The sequence below is a fragment of the Pituophis catenifer genome, unplaced genomic scaffold (genome assembly GCF_029215685.1).
Source record: "Pituophis catenifer annectens isolate HBS135680 unplaced genomic scaffold, rPitCat1.0.hap2 SCAF_3, whole genome shotgun sequence".
NCBI classification, from domain to species: domain Eukaryota; kingdom Metazoa; phylum Chordata; class Lepidosauria; order Squamata; family Colubridae; genus Pituophis; species Pituophis catenifer.
In genome coordinates, this window is record NW_027256883.1 from 89046149 (window position 1) to 89073233 (window position 27085).

Here is a 27085-nt window from a genome sequence, read left to right on the forward strand (position 1 = left end):
AAGCAGGCAGAGTCATTCATCCTTTCAAAAAAAAAAATTGCCTATAAATAGCAAACTTTTGATGCTATAAAAGGATGGAAGCAAAAGCCTAAAGATATTTAATCAATAGCACAATTAACAACTACTTAGTAGAAATGTGTGGCAATTTAGAAATGAAATGCAGTTCAACACAAAGAGGGGATTGTTATGGTGCTTCAGTTTCCTTAGAAATGCAAATAGTGGTAAACTGTTCATTTTTGCATATGGCACTAGTGAAAAAAAATCAAGTTCTAAAGTATCTAAAGTGGTACATGCAGCAGTGATTCCTTATTGACTTCCCTCACCCAAACCAAAACAAAGGATAGGAGCGAAACCAAAAGAAAGAAAATGCCTTTCCTGAGAGTTAAAAAAACACAAGGACAATTTAAACCTGGTGACTTATCTGCAGAGATCTATCCTCTAAAGTATGATATCAAGTTACAAGTTTATTACTGAAACTGGCATCAAAAAGTATTTTTAAAACAGCATTTGCTTTATTAGAAGATATACAATAGCAAGGGAGACAAGGATAGATGATGGGCCTAGAGAAAGGAGCAGGTGTTAACAAAGCACAGTATTTATTTATATTTATTCTGATGGCCATCCATTTCAAGAACAGCTAACAAAAACAGAATAAGAACAGTGTAACAAAATTATAAATAATATAAATAACAGCTGAGACAACCCACAATGACACTAACAATCATCACAGTTAATATAACAGAAAAAGGGTCATCCATGTCATCAGGGCCCTCGGTTTAACAACAAAGCCAGCCCAAGAATGACATAGAATAATCCAGCCAAAATTCAGTTCTTTATCTGCTTACACTCCATAGACACAATCTTGCCAGACTAAACCTTTACTACTTTTCTCCTAATGGATATACCATGGAGATTATCAGGAGAGGTGATCCTAACTCTCTTCTGCTGCCTCCTCTTCAGCTCTGGGCTGTGTTGCCTCGTGTCTCACCCCTTTCTTTGGAATGTTTGCTAAAAGCTCCTTGTGTACCCCTCTTCTCCTACTTCTATTTTTAAAATAAAAATTCCTATCAAAACAGTTCTGCTATTCCTTCTATTAATCCTTGTTATTTTGTGGCCATTTTTTCCTCAACTGTCTTCCTTTTTTGCAGCAATTGTTTTCTTACATTCATTTTGTCTTATCTGCAGTTTCATTTCCCACTAAACACCCTATTTCATATATATTATCAATTGTTCAGTATATTTTGCCTTTCCTCCAAGGTGGATTACTGTCAGTATATAAGAATTTATAAACTGGAATAGCCATAACAACAAGTCAGCCAATGGGAACTGTTGTGAGCCAGGGGAGATAGTTTGGAGTCAGAGCCTAGGTGTGGCTTAGCTTGACTGAATTGTATATAGATAAGGATTATTATTGCTTCTGTGATTATATTGCTTCTGTGCTTCTGGATTCTGAGTTCTGGTTCTGGCTTCTGCTGCATGGGTATTATATACATCAGTGGTGGGTTCCAACCGGCTTTACTACCGGTTCTCTTCATGCACGCGCTTTGCGCGCGATTGCCGCGCACATGCTTGCTTCGCTCGCGAAGGAATTTGCCCAGCTGAGGTGTGGCAATACACTTTGCCGCACCTATCAGCTGGGCTAAAAAAGAAGAAATAAAAGGTAAGAATAACGCGGGGGTGGGCGGGAGGGCCCAGCTCCTGGACAAAGAGAACTGGTTCGGTGACATCATATCGTCACCGCTACCAGCTCGGCCGAACCGGGAGGAACCCACCACTGATATACATGCATCATGCTTTATATTACTGTATATAAAGAAGTTTCTTTTATAAATGAATCCTGCTGAATTCTTTCCTTGTGTGCTGGTTGGATTGCTGCAAACTCTTAACAATTACATAATTGTTTCCAAGCAACTTTCACTTCATTTTTCCTTAAATTCACATTCTAATAATTCTTTTGGGAGAGTAATCTATATGTGATTCATATTTTTTTTCTTGCAGTATTTCTTCTTTCACTCTAGTTTGTTTTATTTTTCCCTTTCTTCCATGTTCACTTTTTTCCCCTCAAGATCTAGTCATAACACTATTAAAATTTCATCTAGACCCTCTTCAATCTGATTTCAGGCTTGTGTATAGTACTGATAGGGGTTGTGTGATGGCTCAATGGTTAAGATGCTGGGCTTGCCACTTGAAAAGCTGACAGTCCACATTCGAGACCTGAGCGCTGCATGATGGGGTGAATTCCTGTTACTCAACCCAGCTCCTGGCAACCCAAACCTAGCAGTTAAAAGCATGCAAATGTTAATAGATAAATAGGTACTCCTTCAGCGGGAAGCGTTCCATATTTTCATGCTGGCCACATGAGATGAAAGCATCTCTGAGATATAGGCTCCTTCATCTGAGAATTGGAGATGTGTACCGCCCCCTTGAGTTGGTCACGACTGACAGGAAAAACCTTTAAATCTTTAAAACAATTATTGATAATTTCACTAATTGAACTTGTGGAGGAACTCTGGTAGAACCTAGATGGAGTAGCGCAACTGTCTTAGTCCATTTTAGTCTTTAAAAGGCTTTCAATAACTTCAGTGATAGTATCTTTCTGGACTAGCTTTGTGGACAAGAAATGGGGACTGTGGTTCTCTTTCCTTTTCTCTGGTTGAATTGCATTGGTAGGAAAAAATTACGGTCCCTATCAGGGGTGAAATGCTACTGGTTCACATTGGTTCGGGTGCACAGTAGTAATAAAAGCTACCGGTTCATCCAAACCAGTATTACCGACAATCAGCTGTGCCGTGTGATTTATATTCGCTAGAAAGCAGGAAATCCTGCTTTCTAGTGAATCTAAATTGCGCGGCACAGCTGTTCTCCCCCTTGCTGTTCTACTTACCTTCAAAAGGCTCCTTTTTCCGTGTGAAGTGTGTGTTTGGTGTGCACTGTGCATGTGCGCACAGGTTGCTTTTGGCGCGCACTGCGCATGTGCGGGTAGCGAACTGGTGGCAACCTGTGGAGGATTTCACCACTAGTCCCTATTTGTTTTGTGATTGGGAGATTCTAGAGAATGAATGAATGAATGATTGAATGAATGAATGAATGAATGAATGAATGAATGAATGAATGAATGAAATTAATTAAAAGGCCTATCTCATATTATCCTTGTATCATTCATTAATTCTCTCAACTGTTCCTTATAAATAATAAAATCTTGCTTTTAGATTTATTTTTTGTCATTCATGTGTAAAAATAGATTTAGAATATAAAATCACATTCAGATATAAACAGATACTCAGCAGTCACCATTCTGATCTATCTTGAGTCCCTAAATGGCCTGTCACTTGTTTTGTACTCTTTCATCTCATTCTGATCTATTCATTTTTGCCACCTAAGAAAAGTCCCCAATTTTAATTATCACTATCAACTGGAATGATGATATGCAATGTCTGATTTTCTCCATGATACTGGATAGTCTCAATGCTATAGAAACATAACTAAATGGTAACCTTTACCTTTTAGGTTCTGGTTATTTCTGATCCATGGAAAGTGTCAAGCTGATAAAACCTTAATGAGGGCTGTCTGTACAGTATTTCATACAAAATTCAAATTTCAAAAACTAGTGAATACTTTGAATATGATGGTTTTACGTCTATCTATAAAGTATGCTGGTTATCTAGGCAATGGAATGTTAAAAAATTATGCACAGCTATAATCTTCTTTTGGAACACTATTTAGCAAGATAAAAATAATAATCCAATTTCTAAATACTAAATATTGTCTAAAGACTTAAAGTGCTTGAAATAGCAAATAATATTACAAGGTTTGAGTGAGGCTTTGTCAGAGTTCATTATATTATATATGGTGTTTTTAAAATGTACTTTGACATTTCTAGAAGCATTGCATCTAGTAAGTATATTAGAGTGCAATATCAATTATTCGATTTTATGGATTGATAAAGGTAAAACTGTAGAAATGAGCTCTGAAAAAAATAATCAAGTCAATATCAGTTCCATAATTGTATTTATAAATTTTATGTCAGGTTCCTAGAGAATAAAAAAAATAATGATGTAGTCTAGTTTGACTGTGCAAAAACACTACAATATGAGTTCAGTTTTGGAACTGAGCAACTCATTTTTCTATGTTCAAAATCCACAGTCATTATTGAAAATATTGCTACAATCAATATATAGTTAAATTATTATATTTATGTACTTAAACCAGAAGTGCCATATCTGGGCTCCAAAAGTCCAGAAACTGCATGTCGTCAACAATTATAATCTTAAATTGACCGTGGGTTATATAAAACTTGTCTTGCATAATTCTGACATTATGCAAGGGGATCTAAAAATGACTGTCATAATTTGAGTGCACATGTATGGTGTGTGATCCAATGTGCATGAAAGTGGATTTATACAGGTTTTACCAGGCTTGAACCTTTGAGTCACCCAGGGACTGCCTATATTCATTTGTGTCACTGAAATCATATGAAAAATATAACTAGAATTAAGTTAGCAGCATCTCTATACCGGTAGTTGCTTTAGTGCTTAAATATATATATATACCGTACATTAATCAGCAGTCTTTATCACTGTAAGGAAGACAGTATTAAATGTATATTGCTTGTTGTAACAATCTCCTTGAGGTAATAACCAATTAATGAAGGACACCTGATAAACCCATGCTGAAATGAGAGCTGAATTATGTTTTTGGTCATCACTACATCATGGCCTAGCTTCACACTTTGGTAGAATAGAGTCAGATCACTGCTTAAAAGAAAAAAGAAAGCTATTGATTAAAGACTTTAGCATGAGGTTCAGGTAACATTGGGAGGTTTCTTTTGCATATAATACATTAGTCCATTGATGATGTTTGTTTATTCAGAAGGACTAAACATGACAGAATCTTCCCCAGGGAATTAAACCACAAGAGAAGAAACAGAAACACTTATTATTACTGTTTAAGTCTGCACTACCAAGATTCCATAGAAAAAACACCAACTACCTTCTGAAGTTCCAATTAAATTATGAGAACAAGTAAATATATTATGCTAATTGTCTAATATTCTGTTGTCAAAATCTCAAATTCTTTCCTGTAACTATTTAAGTTGTTGAAGTTTGGGTGAGCAAAATTTTTCAGCTCCATTCTCTTGAGAATATGTGACACAGTTACACTTGTCAGTGAAAATGTTTCTGTATAGAAAACTGGAACTTTGGTGACCTTATAAATTAGCTTATTAACAAGCAAAATCCTATGGGACACCCAGGCGGTTGTGCTGCTGTGTCTCTAATATATTATAATCCTTGTTTAAAATTCAAAACTTGTGCTTTTGCAGAGTTTAGGTCCAGTATAATCCAAGGATTTAAAGACATTTATTGAATAGATAATTCTGTTCTTAATTTTAGTTCAAATATTTGCTTTCTCATTCTACTATACTAAAACAAATGGTCTTTTGCTCATTCTACTATAATAATAAAAATAGTTAAAATCTACAGAGAAAGAATTGTAACCTCCATATCCTTTTTCACCTTTTCAATCAGCAGTGTTTTGTCTTTCCCTCCTAACTGTGGTACCACTGAAAACATATTTGCTTTGTGTGTTCATTTGGACTGCTCTTATATTTGCTCCAGATAGGACAGAAAAATAGAAAATAGAAGTGATCTTATTTCTATAAAGAATAAGGCATATTCAAAATCCATACCCTTTGATGAAGTGTATTAACCCACACTACACTTTATACATATCAAAGGATAAATTATAGGACATCATTTTTAAAACAGGTAGTTCTTGTTTAGTAACTACAATTGGTTCCAGTGACTTGGTTGTTAAATGACAGTCATAATGCGAAAATTGCACCTGTACTTATTATTTTACTGTAGCTTGCCTTTCCTTTAGAGCACGGGTGTCAAACATCACATGATGTATAGTGACGTTTTTCCCTTTGTGGAGCTGGGGTGGGCGTGGCCTGCGTGTGATGCATCTGGCCCTTAGGCCACCAGTTTGACACCCTGCTTTACAACATCAGAAAGATATGGTCCCGTACAGCTTGGTGACCTCCAGGCTGTACGGGCCTGGAGGTACAGCCTCCACCATACAGCCTCCACCTGGAGAAGGTTTGTAGAAATCAAATCATGAGGAAGCCAGATAAAAGGGCAAATCTTACAGCCCTTTTCCCCCACTTCCACACTTGTGAAATGCTCACTCCATGTGGCATAATTAGCAAGAAGTGAATGTTTGTATTTAGATTCATCAGAGAGGAAGGAATTACAAGCAGGTGCACATGGGGAATACACATAGATAGGAATGTGCTAGCCCAGCTATTTGCCACAAATTGCTTAGGAGGCAAACAAAAGCCTTTAGTGTGAAACTGATTAAAGTCTTGTCAATTTTAGGCTGCAGCTGCCAGAGAGTTCTAATGAACTAATTAAAGTCACAGAATTGAGCTTGTTAACTTGTGGTTAGTAATTTTTAAGGGACTGCGCTGCAGAGAAAAGCAACTCAGGAAAAGATGGGGGCAGTCAGACACAGGGCACAGTGTGCTAATTGATTATAATGGGGAACACTTGGCTGAAAGATAGATGCTGAGATGAAGAAAGATAAATATGCGCATTGTTCACAAAGTTTCACCAATGTAACTGCAAGTCATCAGTCACTAAACAAGGACTATTAGTTTGATATAGATATAGGTCACAGGCAGTGGTGGGTTTCAAAAATTTTTAATACCAGTTCTGTGGGTGTGGCTTGGTGGGCATAGCATGGCTTAGTGGGCATGTCTTGGTGGGCGTGGCAGGGGAAGAATACTGCAAAATCCCCATTTCCTCCCGATCAGCTGAGCCTTGGGAGGCAGAGAATAGACGGGGGCAGGGCCAGTCAGAATTTTTACTACCGGTTCTCCAAACTACTCAAAATTTCCACTACCGGTTCTCCAGAACTGGTCAGAACCTGCTGAAACCCACCTCTGGCCACGTGTGTCAAACTTGCCGAGTCTTGTTGCTGTCATGTGATGTTTTGCAATGTTTTTCCCATTCATGGAACTGGGGTGGATTTGGCCTGCGTGTGACGCATCCGGCCTGTGGGCTGCCAGTTTGGCACCCCTGATATAGGTGATCTTCTTCCAGTCTAAAAATAACTATGACAGATGCATGAAAATACACATTTCCATTATAATGTGAAAACCAATTTTTCCAAGGACACTGGTAATTTATTTATATTGTAATGCAATACAAGCATGCCTGTGGCCCTGTTATAACTATGTGTGCATATATGCACATATATATCTTGACCAGAATTGGGCAGAGCAGAAAGAGAAATAAATACATCAATAAATAAAAATTAATTTGAACTAATACTGTAAAATAAGACAGCTTGTTAAATTCATTGATAGACTATCTCCATATATACACACAAATCACTCATACAGTATATATTACTTTCCTTAATAAATACAAACGAATACATGCATACATTCCCACAGTGAAAATCTAGGACTTCACAAATATACATCTATGAATGTGTACGCTTACTCAGAAGTAATTAGGCACAGGCAGTTGCTACATCAGGAAAGGGAAGATTTGGGGGTATTGAGCTCTTCTGATAGAGGTTTTTGGTTGCAAATGCATGATTACCCTTAATAAGTCTCATTGAATTACCATAGTTAGTCAGAACATCTGAGAAAAGTATCAAAACCCTCAATGTAAGATAGAGACTAAATAAAATATTGCTATGGAAAGGTGAAGGACTATAAAAAGAAACTACTAGATCTTTTTGGAAAATTATTTAAATATGGGAACAGACTTAGGAATGCAAGGAAAGCTTTTATGATAAGCTATTTTATAAATGTAATACTTTACTTTAAAAAAACAGTCAGGAGAAAAGGCAGGCTATTTTCGATGAGATAAAAAAAAGAAAAGAATTAATTTCCATGGAAGATAAATATTTTTCATCAAATTAAACTTTTACACTAACAGTTATCAAGTGATAACATTTAGTAAAATGTTAAATGGAAATAAAATTTGTTAAACAATAATAACAAAAATAATTCAATATTTTTCTTTGCTTTGATTTCTGCATTTTTGTTTTTGCTGTTTTTCCTTTATTTTTTTCTTAGTTTTTCATTCAAACTATTAGTTTTGTTAGTCCACTGTCATCCTCCCTAAAGCAGATCCCCCAATCCACAAAAGGCTAACAAGGTCAAGGTCATCCAGACATCTGGGAGGTGGATGCAGATGCAGCTATACATAAGGCACAATCCCAGGTCCAATATTGTTTGATGTAGAGGACCTGAAGCATGTCCTGCTAGACCTCGTATGGCAACAAAAACAACGGGATAAAGATGGAAACACCTGTTTCTGCAAACCAATCTGGTCCTATGCCATGTAGGCATTTATAGATAGTAACGGACATCTTGAATTAGATTTAAAAGCGTACTGAGAGCCAACACAGCTGACAGAGGAGCAGTGTTATATGAACGCATCAAGAGACATAATAAAATTGCCAAAACTGTTGCATTCTGGATCAGACATAGCTTTAAAATGCTTTTCAAGAGCAGCCCTATGAAGAGCATATTGCAGTGGGAGATGACTAAGACATGAGTCACCATTAGCAAGGTCTCCCTTTATTTAATTTAAACTGTCTTAATAGTCAATTAACCTACTTTGTACAGTCTAGTCATGTGCAGTTGAAAAATATTACTATACTGTAGATATTCAGATGAAAATTTTCAATTTTGTTGCATTGAATTTCTGGACCTAGTTCATACCTACAAGAAGCTATGTTAGTGATTATTCTATAAGATGGCAAATTCTTCAGTGCTTTGGACTATGGTGAGCAATTTTAAATATAATTAACATTTATATTTTAAGTTAGTGCAGTTTATTGTACTTAATGGAATATAGCCGTGATGGCGAATCTATAGCACGTGTGCCGGAAGTGGCACACAGAGCCATCTCTCCAGGCATGCGAGCTGTCGCCCATTGCTCTTTCGGGTTCTGGTGCGCCGGCCAGCTGGTCTTCTCGCGCATGGTTGTGCTGGAAACCAGAAGAGCAGCCACCTGGTGTGCATGTTTGTGCCAGGAAGATGATTTTCTGGTTTCCGGCATGTGCATGTGTGCTGGACAGGTGGTCTTCTCGTGCGTGGGAGTGCCAGAAACCAGAAGAGCAGCTGTCCGGTGTGCATGCACACGCTGGAAACTGGAAGATAATCTTCCCGGCACGAGCATGTGCACTGGGCAGCTGCTCTTCTGGTTTCTGGTTTAGTTAACGCTGGAATATTATAGCCTGCATAGCATATTGCCTGCAGGTTGTAGCTTTTTCTTAATGCTTTGAGTCTAAGTTATTGGAGTATCAACATTACTGAATTTCAGTGGCCTTTTTCTAGATAAATATTATTGAAAAATATGTTTAGGAAACTTTTTGTCCATACAAGCACTCAGATCACATTTGAAAGGTTCAAGTTGATTACTTTATTGTGTTTTACCTATAGTACAGGAATTTCTGCAGACTTCTTGTCTACCTTTGGAAATAAACAGATATGCTTCCATAGAGACTCAAGGTTGTTTCCCACTTCATCTGTTCCTGCCGTGACTTATGTTGGGGTTTCAGATATATGATATATTAATGGTTGTTTGCTTGGTTTTCTTTTGTGAAGGGTAATGAATGCAAGTGTTTGTGAACATCATTTTTTCTCTCTTGCATTTTGATAGATAAGGACACAGAATCTGTTTCTATGTCCATATTTCCTTCTTTCTTAGATCTCAGAGAAGTGACACCAGATGAGGTCTTTCTTTTGTAAGCAAAGCATTTGGATCGTCTGAACAATCATGCATGTGCTCCTAATAATTTGGAAAACAATTCAAGATTCTTTTTTAGGCATAGCAAATACTTGTTCTTTTCAGTTTATATATGAAGTAATTAATTTAAAAAAGGACAAGCCTTTTGCTCCATGAATAGAATAACAAATTATAGTATATGTACTTAATCATGCGGTATTGTGAAAGTTACATTTGCTAAAAGCTTTTCTACAAGAAAGTATAGGGTAGAGCTGTCATTTTCATATCCGCGTATCTTAATGTGTTTCCTACATAAAAATACAACATGCCTAACTGTCCTTTCATTATCAAGATCATTCCAAAATGATGAAGGGTGCATTGTGACAGCACAGCACAAAAACTCTGCTTTTTCATATATGCTTTATAATGTCACAAGCACAAGTCCATAAGGAGCAGACTTGTACCATGATACCATAACACACGCTTTATTCCCTCCCCATGGACAAATTGCAGAATGTGTACGATGTTCTCTGAGTGTCTCTCAGGTGAAATAGAAGTTACTAATTGGAGCTGGAGTCTCCAACTAAGTATTCTGATTTCTGACATTGTGATATAGTTTTCTACATCATCAGTTCATCTTTACAGATTTATAATTCATAATCTAGGCCTTGGTTATATCCACTAGGATTCCCAATTTTGTTTCCCGTTTCTGTTTAACATCTTTATAATAAGCAAAAGCTGACAAGTGTACCTTCCTCTTGCCATTTGACTTCTGCTTGGCTCAAAGGTGAAATGGAGGAAAAGTCTGACTTGTTACTTCTGCTATAATAAGTTTCTTCTATCATTCCTGCAAAGTATTTTGAATTATATTACATATACAGTGCTTACACAATAATAATATTGCTTGTGTACAAAAATCTCCAATGTTTATTTCCAACTGAGTGTTCTGATTTGCAAAAAAAAATCACTGAATACCCATCACACACAGTATTTAGAAAAAGCATTTCCATTTAGTGATGTAAAATACTTTGCAAGTCTTTACTGATCACTCATTTTCATGTATCTATTCTAAATACTTGTAAAATAAATTAGAGGTATGAAGCTGGCATGGCTGCCCAATTGTGATTATAAAGCAGTTACTGTCACAGCTGTTGTTACACTTGCAAGCGCTCAGCTATAAAGATATCAGCTGATAGCCTTGTGTTATACTAAGTGTGAGTGTTAAGAACAACTGTGAGAGAAAAATTGCATTTAAGAGTAATTAAACTTTCCTCTTATTTTACCTGCAGAAGGTGTTTGTATATTAAATGGAGCCCTGTACTTAACATGATTTAAAATGATGTTTCCTTCTGTTATTGTGACAACAGGACTTGAGACATAAAATGCAGTTGGTTCAGGGAAGAATTAAGACCTTTGAGTCTGTGCAGTCTGATAGATTGCACGCAAGACATTTCCAAACCTTTTAGCTGAGCCTGTTTTCCTTGGAGAGATATATGTTGTGTGTAAGGCTGTTGCAATTTACCTTAGCAAGGTGCCCATCAAGGCTGTTCCTCAAGGCCTTTTTCAACATTTCGAGAAGCTAACTGAAGACAAAAGATGCCTTTCATTGTGCACAGAAGTCTCAAACTTAATGCAGTGTAGACTGCATTAAGAAGCAGTAGAATGTCTTAGATGTAGAGAAAGACTTTATGACTTTGCAGTCCTGTTTTATGTGAATCTCTGTTAAAGTGCTGCACTGAAACTCTGCATGGCCATACATATATGGAAGTCGCAGGATCACGCTGAGCGAGCAAAAGCTGGTCAAAATGAACATTTTCAAGTTTCTATTTCAGTAAGAGAATTCTGAGCATTGTTTAGTTGAGTGTCATTTTAAAAAACATTTTTTTCATGAAGGACATTTAATGACAGGTGTTAGGACTTTTGCAATTTCTAGTTGACTTCATGGCAAAATTGGGCATATTGATAAAAAAAATGTATGTACTTTCCTACCCTGAAAGCAGAGAGATGTACATGTAATTCTTGCTTAACTACAGTAATTAGGACCTGTAAGCCTGTTGCTAAGCAACATAGTTGTAAAGCATAATGTCAAATGACCATGCTGACATACAATGGGAGTTTTGGCAGTTCCAAGTGCCTTGCCACATGTTTGTTAGACATGATGTCATATGATTGTCATTTATGACCTTATGCTGGCTTCCTCATTGGTTTTGTTTGTTGAAAGCCAGCAGTGAAGGTTGCAAATGGCAATTATATAAGGAGGGAGGAGGGGAAACTCTGTGCAGTTGTAATTGCATTCTGGTTACCAAGCACCCAAATCACAATCATATGACCATCGGGATGCTAGATGTCTGTACCAATTCAGGAATGGTCATAAATTCCCTCCTTCAGTACTGCCGTAACTTCACTCATGGAATGAGTGATCATTAAATTTATTTATTTATTTATTTATTATATTTCTATACCGCCTTTCTCCCGTAGGACTCAAGGCAGTGTACAGTCAAGAAAAATATAGACACACAAACATCATAAAATTGCTAATTAAAATTATTACTTAGTTTGGTCAATTAAATAAAACCCAGAATTAGATAATGCAGCAGTTTTGTTTATCCTGCATTTATTTATCAATTCAATTAGACACATTTTTTCTAATTATTTTCTTGAAATGAGGGGATGAGAAGCAGATGGAATTTTAAGATTTGATAGTGAGATTGCTCTCTATCATAACAGCAATATCCCAGAATCTTGCTGTGTTTTGGGATTTGACCTGATTCACATCATCTTTAGAAGAGTACCAAGTTGATCAATATAGCATTTTAAAAAACAAAAATTAGCCCTAAATAAACTGATACAGATCCCAGATTGTCTGGCTGAATTGGCCATGGAACTAGGAAAAAAGCCTTCCAGCTCCTGAAAATGGAGACACTGGAATTGGATATCCAGAAGTTACTCATCAAAGTGAATGGCTAACAACAACAACGACAACAAAAGCTGATGAGAGCTAAAGCTTTTCAGAATTACATCCTAGCAATATACCCCTGCATGGCTTCAGCTGTGATTGCTTTATAATATTGTATTCTGAAATTGGGGTAGGTTATCTTCCCCTGAAAAGAGTTGGCTCCCAGTTTGGAAGGACACCCTTAGTTTATAGCTTCTGCATGAGCAGCATATGAAAGCTATGCTCCAGTGAGACTTTGCACAGTTATATCTGGTGTAGCAATTGCAGCTTTTCCTGGATCAGGACACTATAAAGCTATACTATTATTCAGTCCTCAGGATTTCATCCAAGTTGAAATTGGCAGGAAATCATAAGGCACTGCCTTGAATTTGCAGTAATTGTTTGTTTTCTTATCCTTGAGTTGAGATAATGTATCTTGGTATAAAAGCACTGCCCCCATTACCATTCTATTGGCAGTACCGTGGCAAAAGGCCAATCAGTGCTCCTGATTGAACACATTATAACACTGGGTAATCCAGGATAGTAGTTAATCGAGTTTCTATCATCCTCCATCCTCCCACTGCATCTACCAATAGTTCCAAAGATTTTTTTTTTTTTAAAAAAACCCTAGATAGTATTCTGATTATGGATGAAGCAATAGGGGAACACTTGCCTCATGACATGTTCAAAAGAGTGATTGGACAAAGAAATCCAAGTTGTCTCCATCTCTTTATGTATCTTCATTCAGTCTAGAGAAAACATAGGAAGGATGCAGGAAGCATTATTACTAATTTGCATTCTGGTATGTGCATGTATTTGGACTAGCTGTGCTTACCATAGTAGCCATTTTATGAATAATCCCCCAATCCCATAGTAGCCATTTTAGATCAGTGGTCATACAATATACTCAACATTCCAACCATGTCCCACAAACATAATATATAACCCTCTAGCACTGATTTCAACAATTTTATTCCTATTTTAAATATTTCTTTCCTTTTTTTTTCTCTGCCCCACATCCACATGTAATTTTAATAATTATCTGAAAGGTATTTTGGGTTTGGCAGATGCAACATGCCACAAAAAGTGAGGAAGGCTGCATCAGGTTATTCTCAGCTTTAGCAGAAGTTCCTACTCTCCCCGCTCTGTCAGTTTAACATCATCTCAATTTGTTCTCAGTAACTCTTGATGGATTGTCAGTTCTTTGTAGGTTCTTTGAACAATTTTCTGGCGTTTGCTTTGTTTCTTGTTTTAATCTAACTGATGGCCCAGTCCAGATATTACAGAATGACATGACATGATAATATTATTGAGTGATGAAAAAAAGCTTCATTTCCAGGGCAAAAACGACATTGCAATATTAGGGTGAAAAGGGTGAGCTAGTTAGCAAATAATTCCTTGACAGACATGCCTCTAGTATAAACCCATTAATATGAATGAGATGAGAAGATGTAGAAAATAAACTGGTAATTTAAATGTATTTCTCTTTCTTGGAGCCTGTTTTTCCATAGCCTTTTAACTGCTATGAATATATTTAATCAGAAATTGCTAACACAAAGGGTTAAAACATAATTCTTTTAGCTGGACATTTTCATCCTAAATATGAATTAAAATCATATGTAATAATCTGAAAAAAAAATTATATCTTTGGTTTTCAGTAAAAGAGATTAATTTTAAAAGCCTCCTTGATTAAGTTCTTAAATTGTTGTCATATTAATAAACGATTAGCAGTGGTTAATTAAATTACTTTTTTCACAAAGTTACACATTTGATTATTGAAGAAATATTAAATACAATTTTGCAGCACATCAGTGTCTACAACCATTATAAATTTTAATCACTGTAATCTTTATTAAAAACATGGATATTTAATAATTTAGTTTGGTTGCCCTAAAACTAAACCAAAAATTATTTTTAAGGAATTCCTTTTTTATTTTACATTTCTTTCAGAAAAAAAACCAGAATAATATAAAACTTTACTTATTTCTTTTGAACTACTTTATAAAATAAAAGTAAAATAAAATAAAACTTCTGAAATAAAAAAACCAGTGATGACTACGAAGATGTTTACATGTACACTATAGTGACATTATGCTATAATCAGGGCCAGATTTTCCTATAGGCTAACTAGGCTTCAGCCTAGGGCCTCAAGATCAAGAGGGGGCCTCAAGATCAAGAGGGGCCTACATTCAAATTGTAACAAAATTAAAATTACACTTTCACTATAGGTGAAAGGGCCTCATAAGTGAAATAGCCTAGGGCCTCTTTTCATCTAAATCCGGCCCTGGCTATAATACTTGAAATAAGTATAGTTTAATCTTAGCTATGGATTCCACTATAATCAAGTATCATGACAAAATAGATCCCATACCCATACATAAATGTGAGGTCATTTTTTCTTGAATTAAAAATGATATATTTTTAAAAAATCTTTTTTATCTTTTGTTATTTTTTTATTTCTCTCAGAAAAATGTAGTTCATATTTTTGATAATTTGACATTCCCTCAGTTGCTTTCCTATTTACCTAACTGACAAATAATTCGTATTTCCAGTGTCTTGAATAAGAAGCCAAATCACTGCTGTCAAATTAATTCTTTAAAAATTGTGTTGTGAAAAATAAACAAAAAAAAATTCTTGAACGCTAGTGTGTGTGTGTGTGTGTGTGTGTGTGTGCGTGTATGTATATATATATATATATATGTTGCATTTATAGTAATTCAAAAAAATCTCTTTATTTCTACACTTAAGTTGGAAGTTAATACTGTTTCATTTGTAGTTTTGTGTCTTTCTTTTAGTTTAGAACAAAAACTAAAATGGGCACAGGTTGAGAAGGGGGTATGGAAGTGTGCAAGAGGTGCTGCATGGGTTGGGAAAGGCATGCAGGGGGTGGCATGGTGTCAAGTAGGGTATGTGGAGGGACTTATGGGGTGGTTGACACAGGTTGAGGGTGCACCAGTAGTGGGTTCCACTTACCTTCTCTACCGGTTCGGAACTGTGAGCACGTGCACGCTTGCTTCACTTGCACGCAGCGCTTCTGCACATACGCAGAACCTTCTGTGCATGCACAGAACATCCAGGCGGGTGATGATGTCCAGGCGGGTGGGTGGAGCCTCCCACCATCGCCACTACCAGTTCGCCCAAACTGGGGCAAACTGGTAGAAACACATCACTGGGGTGCACATGGGAATTCCTTCCCTGTCTGGATTGGGAAGGGTGCACAGCAGGGGTGGGTTCTATTTATCTTTACTACCAGTTCACAACGGGATCGTGCGCGCGAGCTCGCTTTGCTCATGCACGCGCCTTGCTTCTGCGCATGCCAGAACGCCAATGACGATATCTGGGGCAGTGGACGGAGCCTCCCACCGGTTTTACTATCGGTTCTTGCAAACTGGTCCGAACCGGGGGCAACCCACCACTGGTGCACGGGGTGATAGTGGTCTTCTTTCCTCCTTGTTCCTCCTTCCCATTCTTTCCCTTCCCTTCCTTTCCCTTGCCAGCAGGTAGATAAGTGTTTGCTATGGATAGAGAAGGGAAAAATGGATTACAAGACTGGAAGTTCTGAACTGAAGAAGCTTCTTGGATGAGAAGTGAAACATTTTCAAAGTTAAAATACCCTAAGAAAGTCCAGTTACCTTTTGGAAAAAAGCACCTTTGGGACAACCATGTCCTGGATGATTGAGAATCTCCATAGACATTCAGCCTGCCAATTGCTAATAAAGTACAGTAGTTACTTTTATTTCCAAAAGAAATGTAATACTGTACATCAATGGGTTACAATTAAACTATTAAGTTTATATTTTAAAGATAAAAAAAATAAAACATTTGAAAGGTCATTTACAACTGTTTGTTGTCTCTGACTTATATTGATAGGCTCTTGAACTTCCAGATGATTGGATAAATAGAGAATAAACATTCAAACTGGGTTAGTTGGAAATGTGTGGCCTTATTGTAAGTAGAGAGTATGCTAAGAAGATTCTAGGAAAAAGCAAGAGAATAGCTGCAAGGACTTTTGATAGGAGTTTAGAAGCAGTTTCACGCTAGTTTTTGGCAGCAAGAAAGAGGAGGCCTCCAGGAAAGACAACTGCTATCTTTTATTTTATTTTTTCCCCCATGTCCTGATGAAAGTTTCACAGAATGCTGTAGTAAGTCTGAGGAAGAAAATAGGACTCAAAATGTCAAAGGTCAATTTGAATAAGACTGGAACTGGATATCCTTCCAAAAGAAAAGAAAATACTTAAAAGTTCTCCCTCTGGATTTTGATTTCTTTTACAAAACTAAAAACAGCTAACTACCATGAAAGAAAATTAGCATATATGCTTTGCTTAAGCTCATTAAGTTTGTTAAGGATATAACATTGAAATATCATAGGTTATTAATGACATTTAATTTTAAATAAAATTACAATTTATTCATCTTAAATAATTACCCATTTCTATTTATCCCATGTGTAAAAAACCACTATTGTAACATTGATGGTATATTCATAAGAAGCTTTTATTAGTGTTACGATGTCAGCAGTGGAATTTAAAGTATAAAAAATTAGTGTGAATTTAAATAACAGGTTAAGGAAAAAATGTTTAAATGTATGGATTTTGTATGCTGCCTTGACTTCACCAAAATAAATTTGGGGTGTGAACTTAATGCAAAATAAATAAATAGCCAACCAAATACTCTAGAGTTTGGTAAAGATTGTTGAAGTAAAAAAAATAAAATCCATCTATAGGTTGCACATTGATCATATTATATCTTGGTTGAAGGATTTAAGTGAATGAATGAAGTCACTGATTTTTCCTATTTGATGGTGGGAACAGGTTTGGATGATCTGTTTGCATAGCTTTCTTTCCTCCTGTCATTTCTTTTGCTTCATAAGACTCTGAAATGTTGCATGGTCAGAATGGCTCAAAGGAGTCTTCTAGGATTAAGGAAATGGATATACATTGAATATAACTGTCTTGAATTAACAGTGCAATCAGTGGGTAAGGGAAATTTTCAAATTTGACACTTTACTGAGAATAAAATTCTGCAGAAAGAATAGTATCACAACTTTCTGCAGAATTTTATTCTCAGTAAAGTGTCAAAATATATTTTGCAAAACATTAATATGAAATTAATTGAGCTTATTATCTAAGATTACATATAGCAGAAGCAAAAAGATAGTCATCATGATCTTGATAACCATCTTAATTTCCCTTGGGGAAGGTTATATGTTTAGCTGGCCCAGTTCACATCATGCAAACTAGTTGTTGTTTGGACCTTTGTGGACCTTTTCTAAGGATGTGATGGGTCCTGGTACTGAGCCTCCTATGTCTCATCTATGTACTGTAGGTGCATGTTTGCATCTCTGTATTAGTGATCTTGCTGTTGTGTGACTGATTGGTAGCTATGATTGTGGTGGAAACTGATAGATAATAGCCCTACATGTCTGATAGGACTGTATGAACATCACCTGTAGAGTCTCTAATAGGACACTTTTGAAAGTGTCCTCACTTCTTGCATCTGACCATTTCTTGATAGATCATCAGGCCATAACTGGATTCCAGGACTATACCATTCAAGATACTTCACACCAAAACCAGCCCTCACCCCACTGGGGACCCCACCAGGAAGTGAATGGTTTCAGCCAAATAACAAATATAATCAATTCTGGCTAAATTCTAAACATGATAATTTAACCCATTATGGGTTAGGTTTGTCTATGTATGTACCTGCTAATAATGTATCCTATTCATGGGATATAAAAATAACATACTACTTGCAATTCAGAGAATTTGTATTTCCAACCTCAAAATATTAACAATTTATTGGAAATAAAGTTGGCATTTTATCACTCATTCCTTCTCCATTAATGTCAATCCATCAATGCGGATTGCTTTATAGACTGCTAACTATTACCAGTTGTCAATCATCAGTTTTTCTGATTATGAAATTATTTTTAGTGATGTGCATTCATTTTAGTATCCCATCAATATTACTATTTATTTTGACTTCTGGTTTGATGTCATGGTGGGAATGGACTGGAAAATAGCAGGCTCTGATGAGCCCTGCGAAATCCAGCTGGACAAACTGCTGCCGGGAGGCTTTCGGGCCATAGCTGTCTTGTAGGGACGGTGAAGAAAGGAGAGGTGTTTCGTGGACCACGAGGAACTGGCAATTTCCTCACTGGAACAGAAACAGCTCTCCCGATTGGCAGCAGGGTCGGCGGCTATCTTCTGGTAGCCACCTTGAAGCTGGGACAACCGGAACCAAGAATTGAGCTGGAGCGGTGTTCGGACGGAGTGCTGGAATTGGGTGAGATCATTGCCAATTTATACTTAAAGGAAAAATTGAAATAGGAGTTTTAAAAGAAATTCCTGAGCTTGGATTAGCGGCTATCTGGTACTTGGAAAAAAAAACACACGGGGGAAAAAAACAGTGGGGACTCTAATACAAAAAGCCCAAGAAGAAGTCCTATACTTGGAAAATTGGGGAAAGCAAAACATCTTAAAAGGAAAAATAAGTGATTTTTGGGAGAAAATAGCATTTTGTATGAGTACTTTAAAACTCCAGGATACTTTGACAATTAGCTGGTTTTAATAGACTGTTTTGTATGGAATAGAAATGGAGAATGCCATCTACTGGAGGAAAGAAAAAGTACTGTAATACTTTACTTAAATAGGCAAAAAAGAAGTAGCAGCTGGAAGCCCCGACCTTGGCCATATAAAAGAAGATAATTTGGACACTGTGAGAACATTTAAGGAGTGAATGTGCTTTGCATTTGTTTTTTGTTTTTTTTCCCTTCTCTCTTGGAAGACAGCCTTTTAATTGGATTTGATTATTTCTGGAGTTGGATTATTAATAATTTAGGAGAACATTTTGCTTCTGAAGAAAAGAGGAATAATTGAAGAAAGGAAGACAAGAGGAGAAACAAGAAAATTAAATAGACTTTAAACTTTGGCTAATTGTGAAGAGATAGAATTGGGGAGGTTTTAATATTTTTTTTAATTGTTACGAAGTGGAGTTGCAGATGTATGAAGAGCTACTTCTGATGTTCAAAAATATGTGTGAATCTTTAATAAGCAACAAAGAAACAGAAAATTCGTTGAAATATATAGAAAAGGAAAGTGAAGAGGATTTGGAAGAGGGAAATTTAAATGAGATGCAAGAAGTTAAGAACATAGAAGAGAAAGTATTAAAAAATAAGAATCAGTTAGACAATATCACAGAAATTTTTTGTAATGTGGAAAGAGTAGAGAGGAAAGGGGTAAAATCCTTTTTCTCTTTTAACTGTTTCTTTTTTAGGGGGAGACAAGGGAAAATCTTGGTGATGGAGGCTCAAACAGTACAACAAAAAGAGATAAAAGGAATTCAGAAGATAAAATGTAACATATAAAAATAAAAAAAAGAGAATTGAGAAGTCAGAGCGAGATAAAAGGCTGAGCAAAAAATCATTAAAAATGGGATTCTAAAAAGATTGAGAGATGATATCAGAAGGGAGAAATGATAATGGGGTAATATATATAACAAGGTAGATCATTAAATGGGAATGGGAAAGTAGTTAATATAATAATATTAGTAAATTTTGATAATCTTTTAAATTAGAGTGGAATTTAAAATGTTATTGTAAGGGAGAAGAATTATAGGGCGCACTGTGATGTTTATGTGAACGAATTGAACATGAAATGATAAAGAAGAATGTAAAGAGAATAATGTTGAGACTGGAATAACAAAGACATGACAGCAATTATTTTGTAAAAATGAATGAATAGAACTTGTTTAAGATAAAATTTAGTAGATGGGAATGTGAAAATAAGTAATTCAATAACATTACTAATTTTGATAACAATGCAAATTAGGATGAAAATTCAAAATGCTAATGATTGGGAAGGGGGAATTTGAGAGATACTTCTGGAAATGAAGAAATATGGTAAATAACTGGTGTAATTGCAAGAGAGTTGAAATATAGGGTGTAAAGTGATGTTATTTATGTGTAAAAATTGAAAATGATAAAAGAATTATGGAAAGAGAATAATATGGCAGAAACTGAAATAATAAGATATGGCAAAAAATGATTAATTTGTGATAAAGGATTATATAAAAGAGATGAATATTGAAAAAATGGGAAGATTAGAATATATTAAAATTATGATTATGTATAAGATGGATAAGATGTGACCCGGTCAACATTCTGTTCATAAAATATGTATGATGAAAGAAAAATTGTAATAAAACTTGTTTTTTAAAAAAACATTACTATTTATTTTGTAACAGAAGGATATAGACATATCCCTGTTCTTTTCTTAATTTAATATAACACAGTAAATTTTAGATTAATAGATAATACTGATTTTTTTAAACAGCTACAACAATTGTTTTATCTTACAGCTCTCGTTTGCAGCAACAACACCAGAGTTAGCAGATAAGAAAAAATATCCTTATTTCTTCCGGACAGTGCCATCCGATAATGCTGTGAACCCGGCAATTTTAAAGTTGCTCAAGCATTATAAATGGAAAAGAGTAGGAACTTTGACCCAAGATATACGAAGATTTTCTGAGGTAAGAACAGTTTAATATCTTCTCACTGAAGTTGGAGTTGGTTGCAAAAATGGCATGTTCTTGATATAGAGTGAAACTAATAATGGGAACTAAGAAACATGTCTAAAATAATTCATAATTAACCAATAGCTGAACCAGCAGAAATTGCATATATATTTTCTGAAGATCATTTCTGAAGCAGATATTTTATCTTTGAAACTTGTTACAAAGATTTTTAATCTAATCTTTCTCAGTGATACTCTACTTTTTTGTCTGCTAAGAGTTATTTATTTGCTCAAGAATTTAGATTGCATAGCAGGGAAGCTTGGATACACAGATTCCTATCATTGTTATATTATTTTGTTAAATTTAAGAATAAATATCAATGTTACTGATAGATTATCAGGTAAAATTTGTATTTTAGTACTTACTATCCAATTCTAAATATGGACTTTCCAAGATCAAAGCTGAAAGAAGAATAATCCAGCAGGGCAAAAAATATAATTTGACAAACAACATTCTTGATAGAATTTATCTGATAAATTAAAGTAGCAATAGCACTTAGACTTATTATACCACTTCATAGTGCTTTACAGCCCTCTCTAAGTGGTTTACAGAGCCAGCATATTGCCCTCAACAATTTGGGTCCTCATTTTACTGACCTTGGAAGGATGGAAGGCTGAGTCAACCTTGAACTGGTGAGAATCAAACTGTCCAATTGCTAGCAGCTGGCAGTCAGGAGATGTAGCCGGCAGTACTGCATTCTAACCATTGTACAGTGGAATGCTTGGTGGAATGCTAGTGGAATATTTTTCCAGGTTTAAAATAAATAAGTAATCTAAAATGGAATAAATAAATAAAAATAATTGTTAAGTGGATAAAATAGGTTAAAACATTTAGAAGTAACACCTTATATAACATAAATGACTAATTGTCATTTATACAATCACATCTAAATCTCACTAATTTCATAATGCATTAGAAATCTGAAAAAATGAACTAGGCTAATTTAAAATGTATTTTTAAAATATGCAACAATTTCCTCTGCCACAGTACCTGGTGATATTCTGATTAAATTCTGATTCTGATGAAATTCCTATTTACCTTTCAGTTTATAGTTTATCAGACTACAGCCTTATTATGTAGAATTTTTGCATTAATATATTGTCATATTCAGCCTCATTTTTGAGTGCCAAGAATGAATATTGTTAATATTCCATTGGGTCCAATAATTACTGGAGTATATTTCATGTGATCAATACATGAACAAAGACTGCTATTATCTGGAAATCTTAAAAGAAATAAAGATGCACACACTGATCAAAATTAAATATGGTGGATAATATTTCTTAAGCTGCATGTGATCTAATTAGTCTGCATAAAGAAAGAGGGATATTTATACCTCATAACTTCTGCCATCATGTGTCACTGTATCTTTTACAATTTCTACCATAGCATACTCTTCATAGCTAAAAATGAGTTAATTTGGTAAAAATTTCCTACATTATATCCTGTCACTTTTCCTTTAGAATCTCCAGCCTACATTCTACGTTTTATTCTGTGTTCTATAAATAGCCTATGTTCTATTTTCTCAGCATAGTCTCTGTTCTGCAATTTTTCACATCCTGAGAGAAATAAACAAATGCTCAGGTGCTACTAATTGTAATGAACTGTAATCCCACTTGCCAAGGTCTAAAAAATTCTTTTTTAATTTCCTTAAATGTTACACTGCTTAGGCTGTATTTGAATGAACTGAATTGTGGATGTACTTGTTGAATTATATCTTTCTATGGTTCCTGAGTTGAAAGAATTTTCCTCTCATTTCTTTGTGTATACTGTTGTTGCAAGTGTGAAGCTGAACATATTAGTGCAAGGTGGAAGTTTTATTTTTTAATTGTTTGTGTGTCTGTGTATGAGATTTTTGAAAGATTGATAGTGTAGAAATTAATTTAAATAGCTTTTTTTTCTACTAACTATCCATGTTGGCTAAAACGTTCAGCTTAGGTGTGAGATGTATTTTTGTTGAAAATTGATATACTTAACAAGACATATACATAAATGCAAACAAGGAACATAAGACTCTTTATTCAATCAGATTAATAATGGAGAAAAATTTACACTAAGATAGTGCTCTTTGCAAAATGATACTTATATTATCTTGCTACAAATGGTTAAAGATATATGACCAACTTATATTGGGATGACTCCTCCAGTCAAATGCAAAAAATAGTTCAAAAAAGATGCTTATATTCTTGAAAACAGCCCTTCTAAAATACATCCACTAAAATATATCTATCTCATACATTATCTACTATTAGTCTATTATATCCTACCATATACTAGCTGCCCAAATATACTCAGCATGTCAGCTGCCTCACTAGAGGCAAAAACATTTTAGACCACTGCTACTTCATGTTAAAATATGCTTAACAATCTTTGCCAAGAGCAGCTTTGGGCCACTGGTCATTGTTTGGTTCATCTTGTACCTGTTTATAGAAAGAAACTTAAAGCTGCAAAACCTGTGGTTAAAACAATGAAGTCTTGGACTGAGGAGGTAAAGTTGGAGTTATATGTTTGCCTTGAAGCTGCTTTAGCAGACTTGGATGAACTCATTGCTACTGTGACATCATATGTTAATTGTTGTGAGGACATGTGTGTTCTGACCAAGAGTTTGTGCATATACAGTAATAATAAACCTTGGTTCACAGCTAAGCTCAAGCAACTCTGTTGTGCCAAAGAGGAAGCCTACAGGAATAAAGACAGCGTGCTATACAATCAGACCAGGAATATATTAACAAGGGATATTAAAAGAAACTAACCAAGGAGTTAGAACTAAGGAGAAATTTCCTAATGGTGAGAGCAATCAACCAATGGAATAGCTTGCCTTCAGAAGTTGTGGGTGCTCCATCACTGGAGGTTTTCAAAAAGAGACTGGACAACAATTCGTCTGAAATGGTATAGAGTTTCCTGCTCAAGCAAAGGGATGGACTAGAAGACTTCAGAGGTCCCTTCCTATTCCATTCTATGTCTAGAGATCGGCAGCAAAGAGAAGCTACTCTGAAAATCTGAGGAATCAGTTCTCAGCAAATGAACCAACAAATGTGTGGGAAAGCCTGAAGAATGTCACCGGCTACAGCAGATCTCTCTCCCTTACTGAAGAGAATCAGCAACTGGCAGATGATCTGAATGTGTTCTACTGTAGATTTGAGAGGAGATCACTGTCAACTATTGCTGCCTTCTGCATCTCAGATACATCAACAATAGCCAAATTTCCTACACCTATCTCCATCCCTCTGGGTCCCCTTCCATCGGTGATTCCAGAAAAATATGTGTTTGTTTATTGTCTATTTCATAGACAAAAGATCAGAAAAGGACTAGGCCCAGGCATATCTCTGCTTATTATTGCTTATTCCTGTATGGAACATTTAGTTCGGGTATTAAACAGCAGAGGGAACAAAGGCCCAATCTATATTGCTTCATTTGTTTGGCTCTGTATCTTTGAATGTACTTGCAAAGATATTTACAAGATTTAGTCAGGTAAGGGTTTTTATGGCAGGTAATTGGCCTTCTTATGCACCCCCCAAGGGTTTAATTTGAAGATTGTGGAAAAGATCCCGAGTCTCACTGAAGGCCTCACTGAAGCTGCATAAATGTTATTCCCAGTTATGAGATGTGTAAAGAAGGAAAATGAGATTTGATTTAGAACCCAAACTGAATGCAGCACAGCCTGCAACTAGAAATAGGTTCAGAAAGCAAAGCAAAGCAAAACAAAGCAAAACAAAAGAACAACTCATCTTAGTTGACTGGCAACAAGTTTCTCAGTAAATCTGTCTTTTCGTTTGTAGTTCATATTATGCAATAGATCTTTCATTGTAAAGACTGGGCTCTTATAATACAGTATCTTTTAAATCTTTTGTTTAACTATGATTTACTGAATGGTGCATGCCGTATTTTTCTGATATTTTATTATTTTACCATTTTTATCTCTTTTTACTTTTGTTGAGTACAGTTGTATATTTATTTTTTTAGTGTATTAGCTGTCGTGGTTAATTTTTAGAGCAGAGATCAGTTACAAAGTTTTTAAATTAATATTATTAACATTTTGATTTTGTTGTAGCAATTCAGTAAAGTAGACAGCAATTTTGTTTAAAGTGCGGACTCAGCAAACAAAAGTATTCATTGAACAGTACTCATTTGTGGAATGCCTTTGCAGCTAGTTCTTGACTTATGACAACAACTGAGCCCAAAACTTCCATTGCTAAGCAAGATAGCTCTTAAGTGAGTTTTGCCTCAGTTTATGACCTTGCTTGCAACAGTTGTTAAGTGAATCACTGCAGTTGTTAAGTTGAATCTGGCTTCCCTATTGACATAGTTTGTTAGAAGGCCACAAAAAATGATCACATGACCCAGGAACACTGGTGCCTTCATAAATACAGGCCAGTTGCCAAGCATCCGGATTGTGCTCGCATGACCATGGGTATGAGTAAGTATTAAAAACAGTCATACGTCACTTTTTTCAGTGCCATTTTAACTTTGAATGCCCACTAAATGAATGGTTATTAGGTTGAGGACTACCTGTACAGTACATTTGGTGAGAAAGATAGTAAACTCTTCCATATCCAATTTTCAGCACCCAAACTGTGGCCATCAGAACACCTCAAGATCATAACAACAAAACTCAGTTCCCAAAATAAAATCTAAACTTTCAGGAAAATAAGGGTGGAAATAGGAGTATGATGTTTCAAGGTATAAACCCCTGGGAAACAGATCAAAATTGTACCTTCAAAATTTAGCAGCAGAATTTTCAGATAAAACCTTACACAAATATGGTGAAAAGGGCAATGCAAGGTCTTTGGAAGATGACACACATCCATTTCTTTCTTTAGCATTCCCCTGCATGATTAAAAAAACCAGGCCAAAATACTTGAGCCTCATCCCATCTGGACTTCTCTGATTGCACTAATCAAGAAGCTACATTTCAGCCTTCAAACTAAAAACCCTGTTCCTAAATATAAAGGCCATTTTCTTGTTTCAAGAGATGGTAGTTATTGGATTGTTTTTGAGATCATAGTTGCTGAATATTGTATTTGTGTACAGGGGACCAGCCTAGGATAATTCACTACGTAGATTATTTAAAATAAAGGATTATGCATAATTCAGAAAAGAATAAAGCCCAAATTGTAATAATGATTTGTTCCTAAAGCTGTAATTGTTAGACTGATTGTACATTTTGAATTGGTACAGATAAGCATTTGTGTGTGTTTTCACTGAAACTTCAAACTAGAATGCATATGTCTTTCTGCAGGTATCCACTTACTGTAAGAGCAGTTCCAAGCCCCATTCGGGAACACTCTCTCCATTTACTTTCTTTCGTATTCATATATTCGTACATTATTCATAAGCGCTTCATATCTTTTTCTGTGATTGTACTCTGCTACTATCACTGCTATATTTATGCATTTTACAAAGGGTCAGAACAATAACCTCAAAGTTCAGTTTCAAATATATTGGATAAAATATTTAGCATTCACTAGATAGATAACTATTTGATCCCAGCTTTTGCTTTATTTTGTGTCTGGCCCACCTTGGCTTGAATATGTCATTGGTTTCATTCCCATATTAATTTACCAGTTATTCTACACTACCACCTGAAATACGACCATTACTTAAATTCATGTTATATGATCCCTCTTTATAATCCCTTATAGAGGATTCATTTCCTCTAAATCATTTAATCACATTCTGGTTGTTAGCTGCTAGTAGATTTCTTTCTATTAACTGCAGCCTTTTACTGGAAGCTTTTACAAAGTACAGGATGTCATTTCAAATGTTCTTTAAGTAGCTGAATGCTTCTTTAGTCCAGTCATTGGTTCCTCTGTGGTATTTA

At 35.6% G+C, this 27085-nt stretch overlaps 1 protein-coding gene across 1 annotated transcript in view; it reads left to right on the top strand.

Moving 5' to 3' along the window:
• The window catches only part of GABBR2 (gamma-aminobutyric acid type B receptor subunit 2), a 342456-nt gene that overhangs the window by 73136 nt on the left and 242235 nt on the right, over positions 1–27085 (top strand). Inside the window, exon 3 of the mRNA XM_070939098.1 lies at positions 21049–21219. Within this exon, the coding sequence (XP_070795199.1) occupies positions 21049–21219 (171 nt within the window). The remainder of the gene's footprint in view (positions 1–21048; positions 21220–27085) is intronic.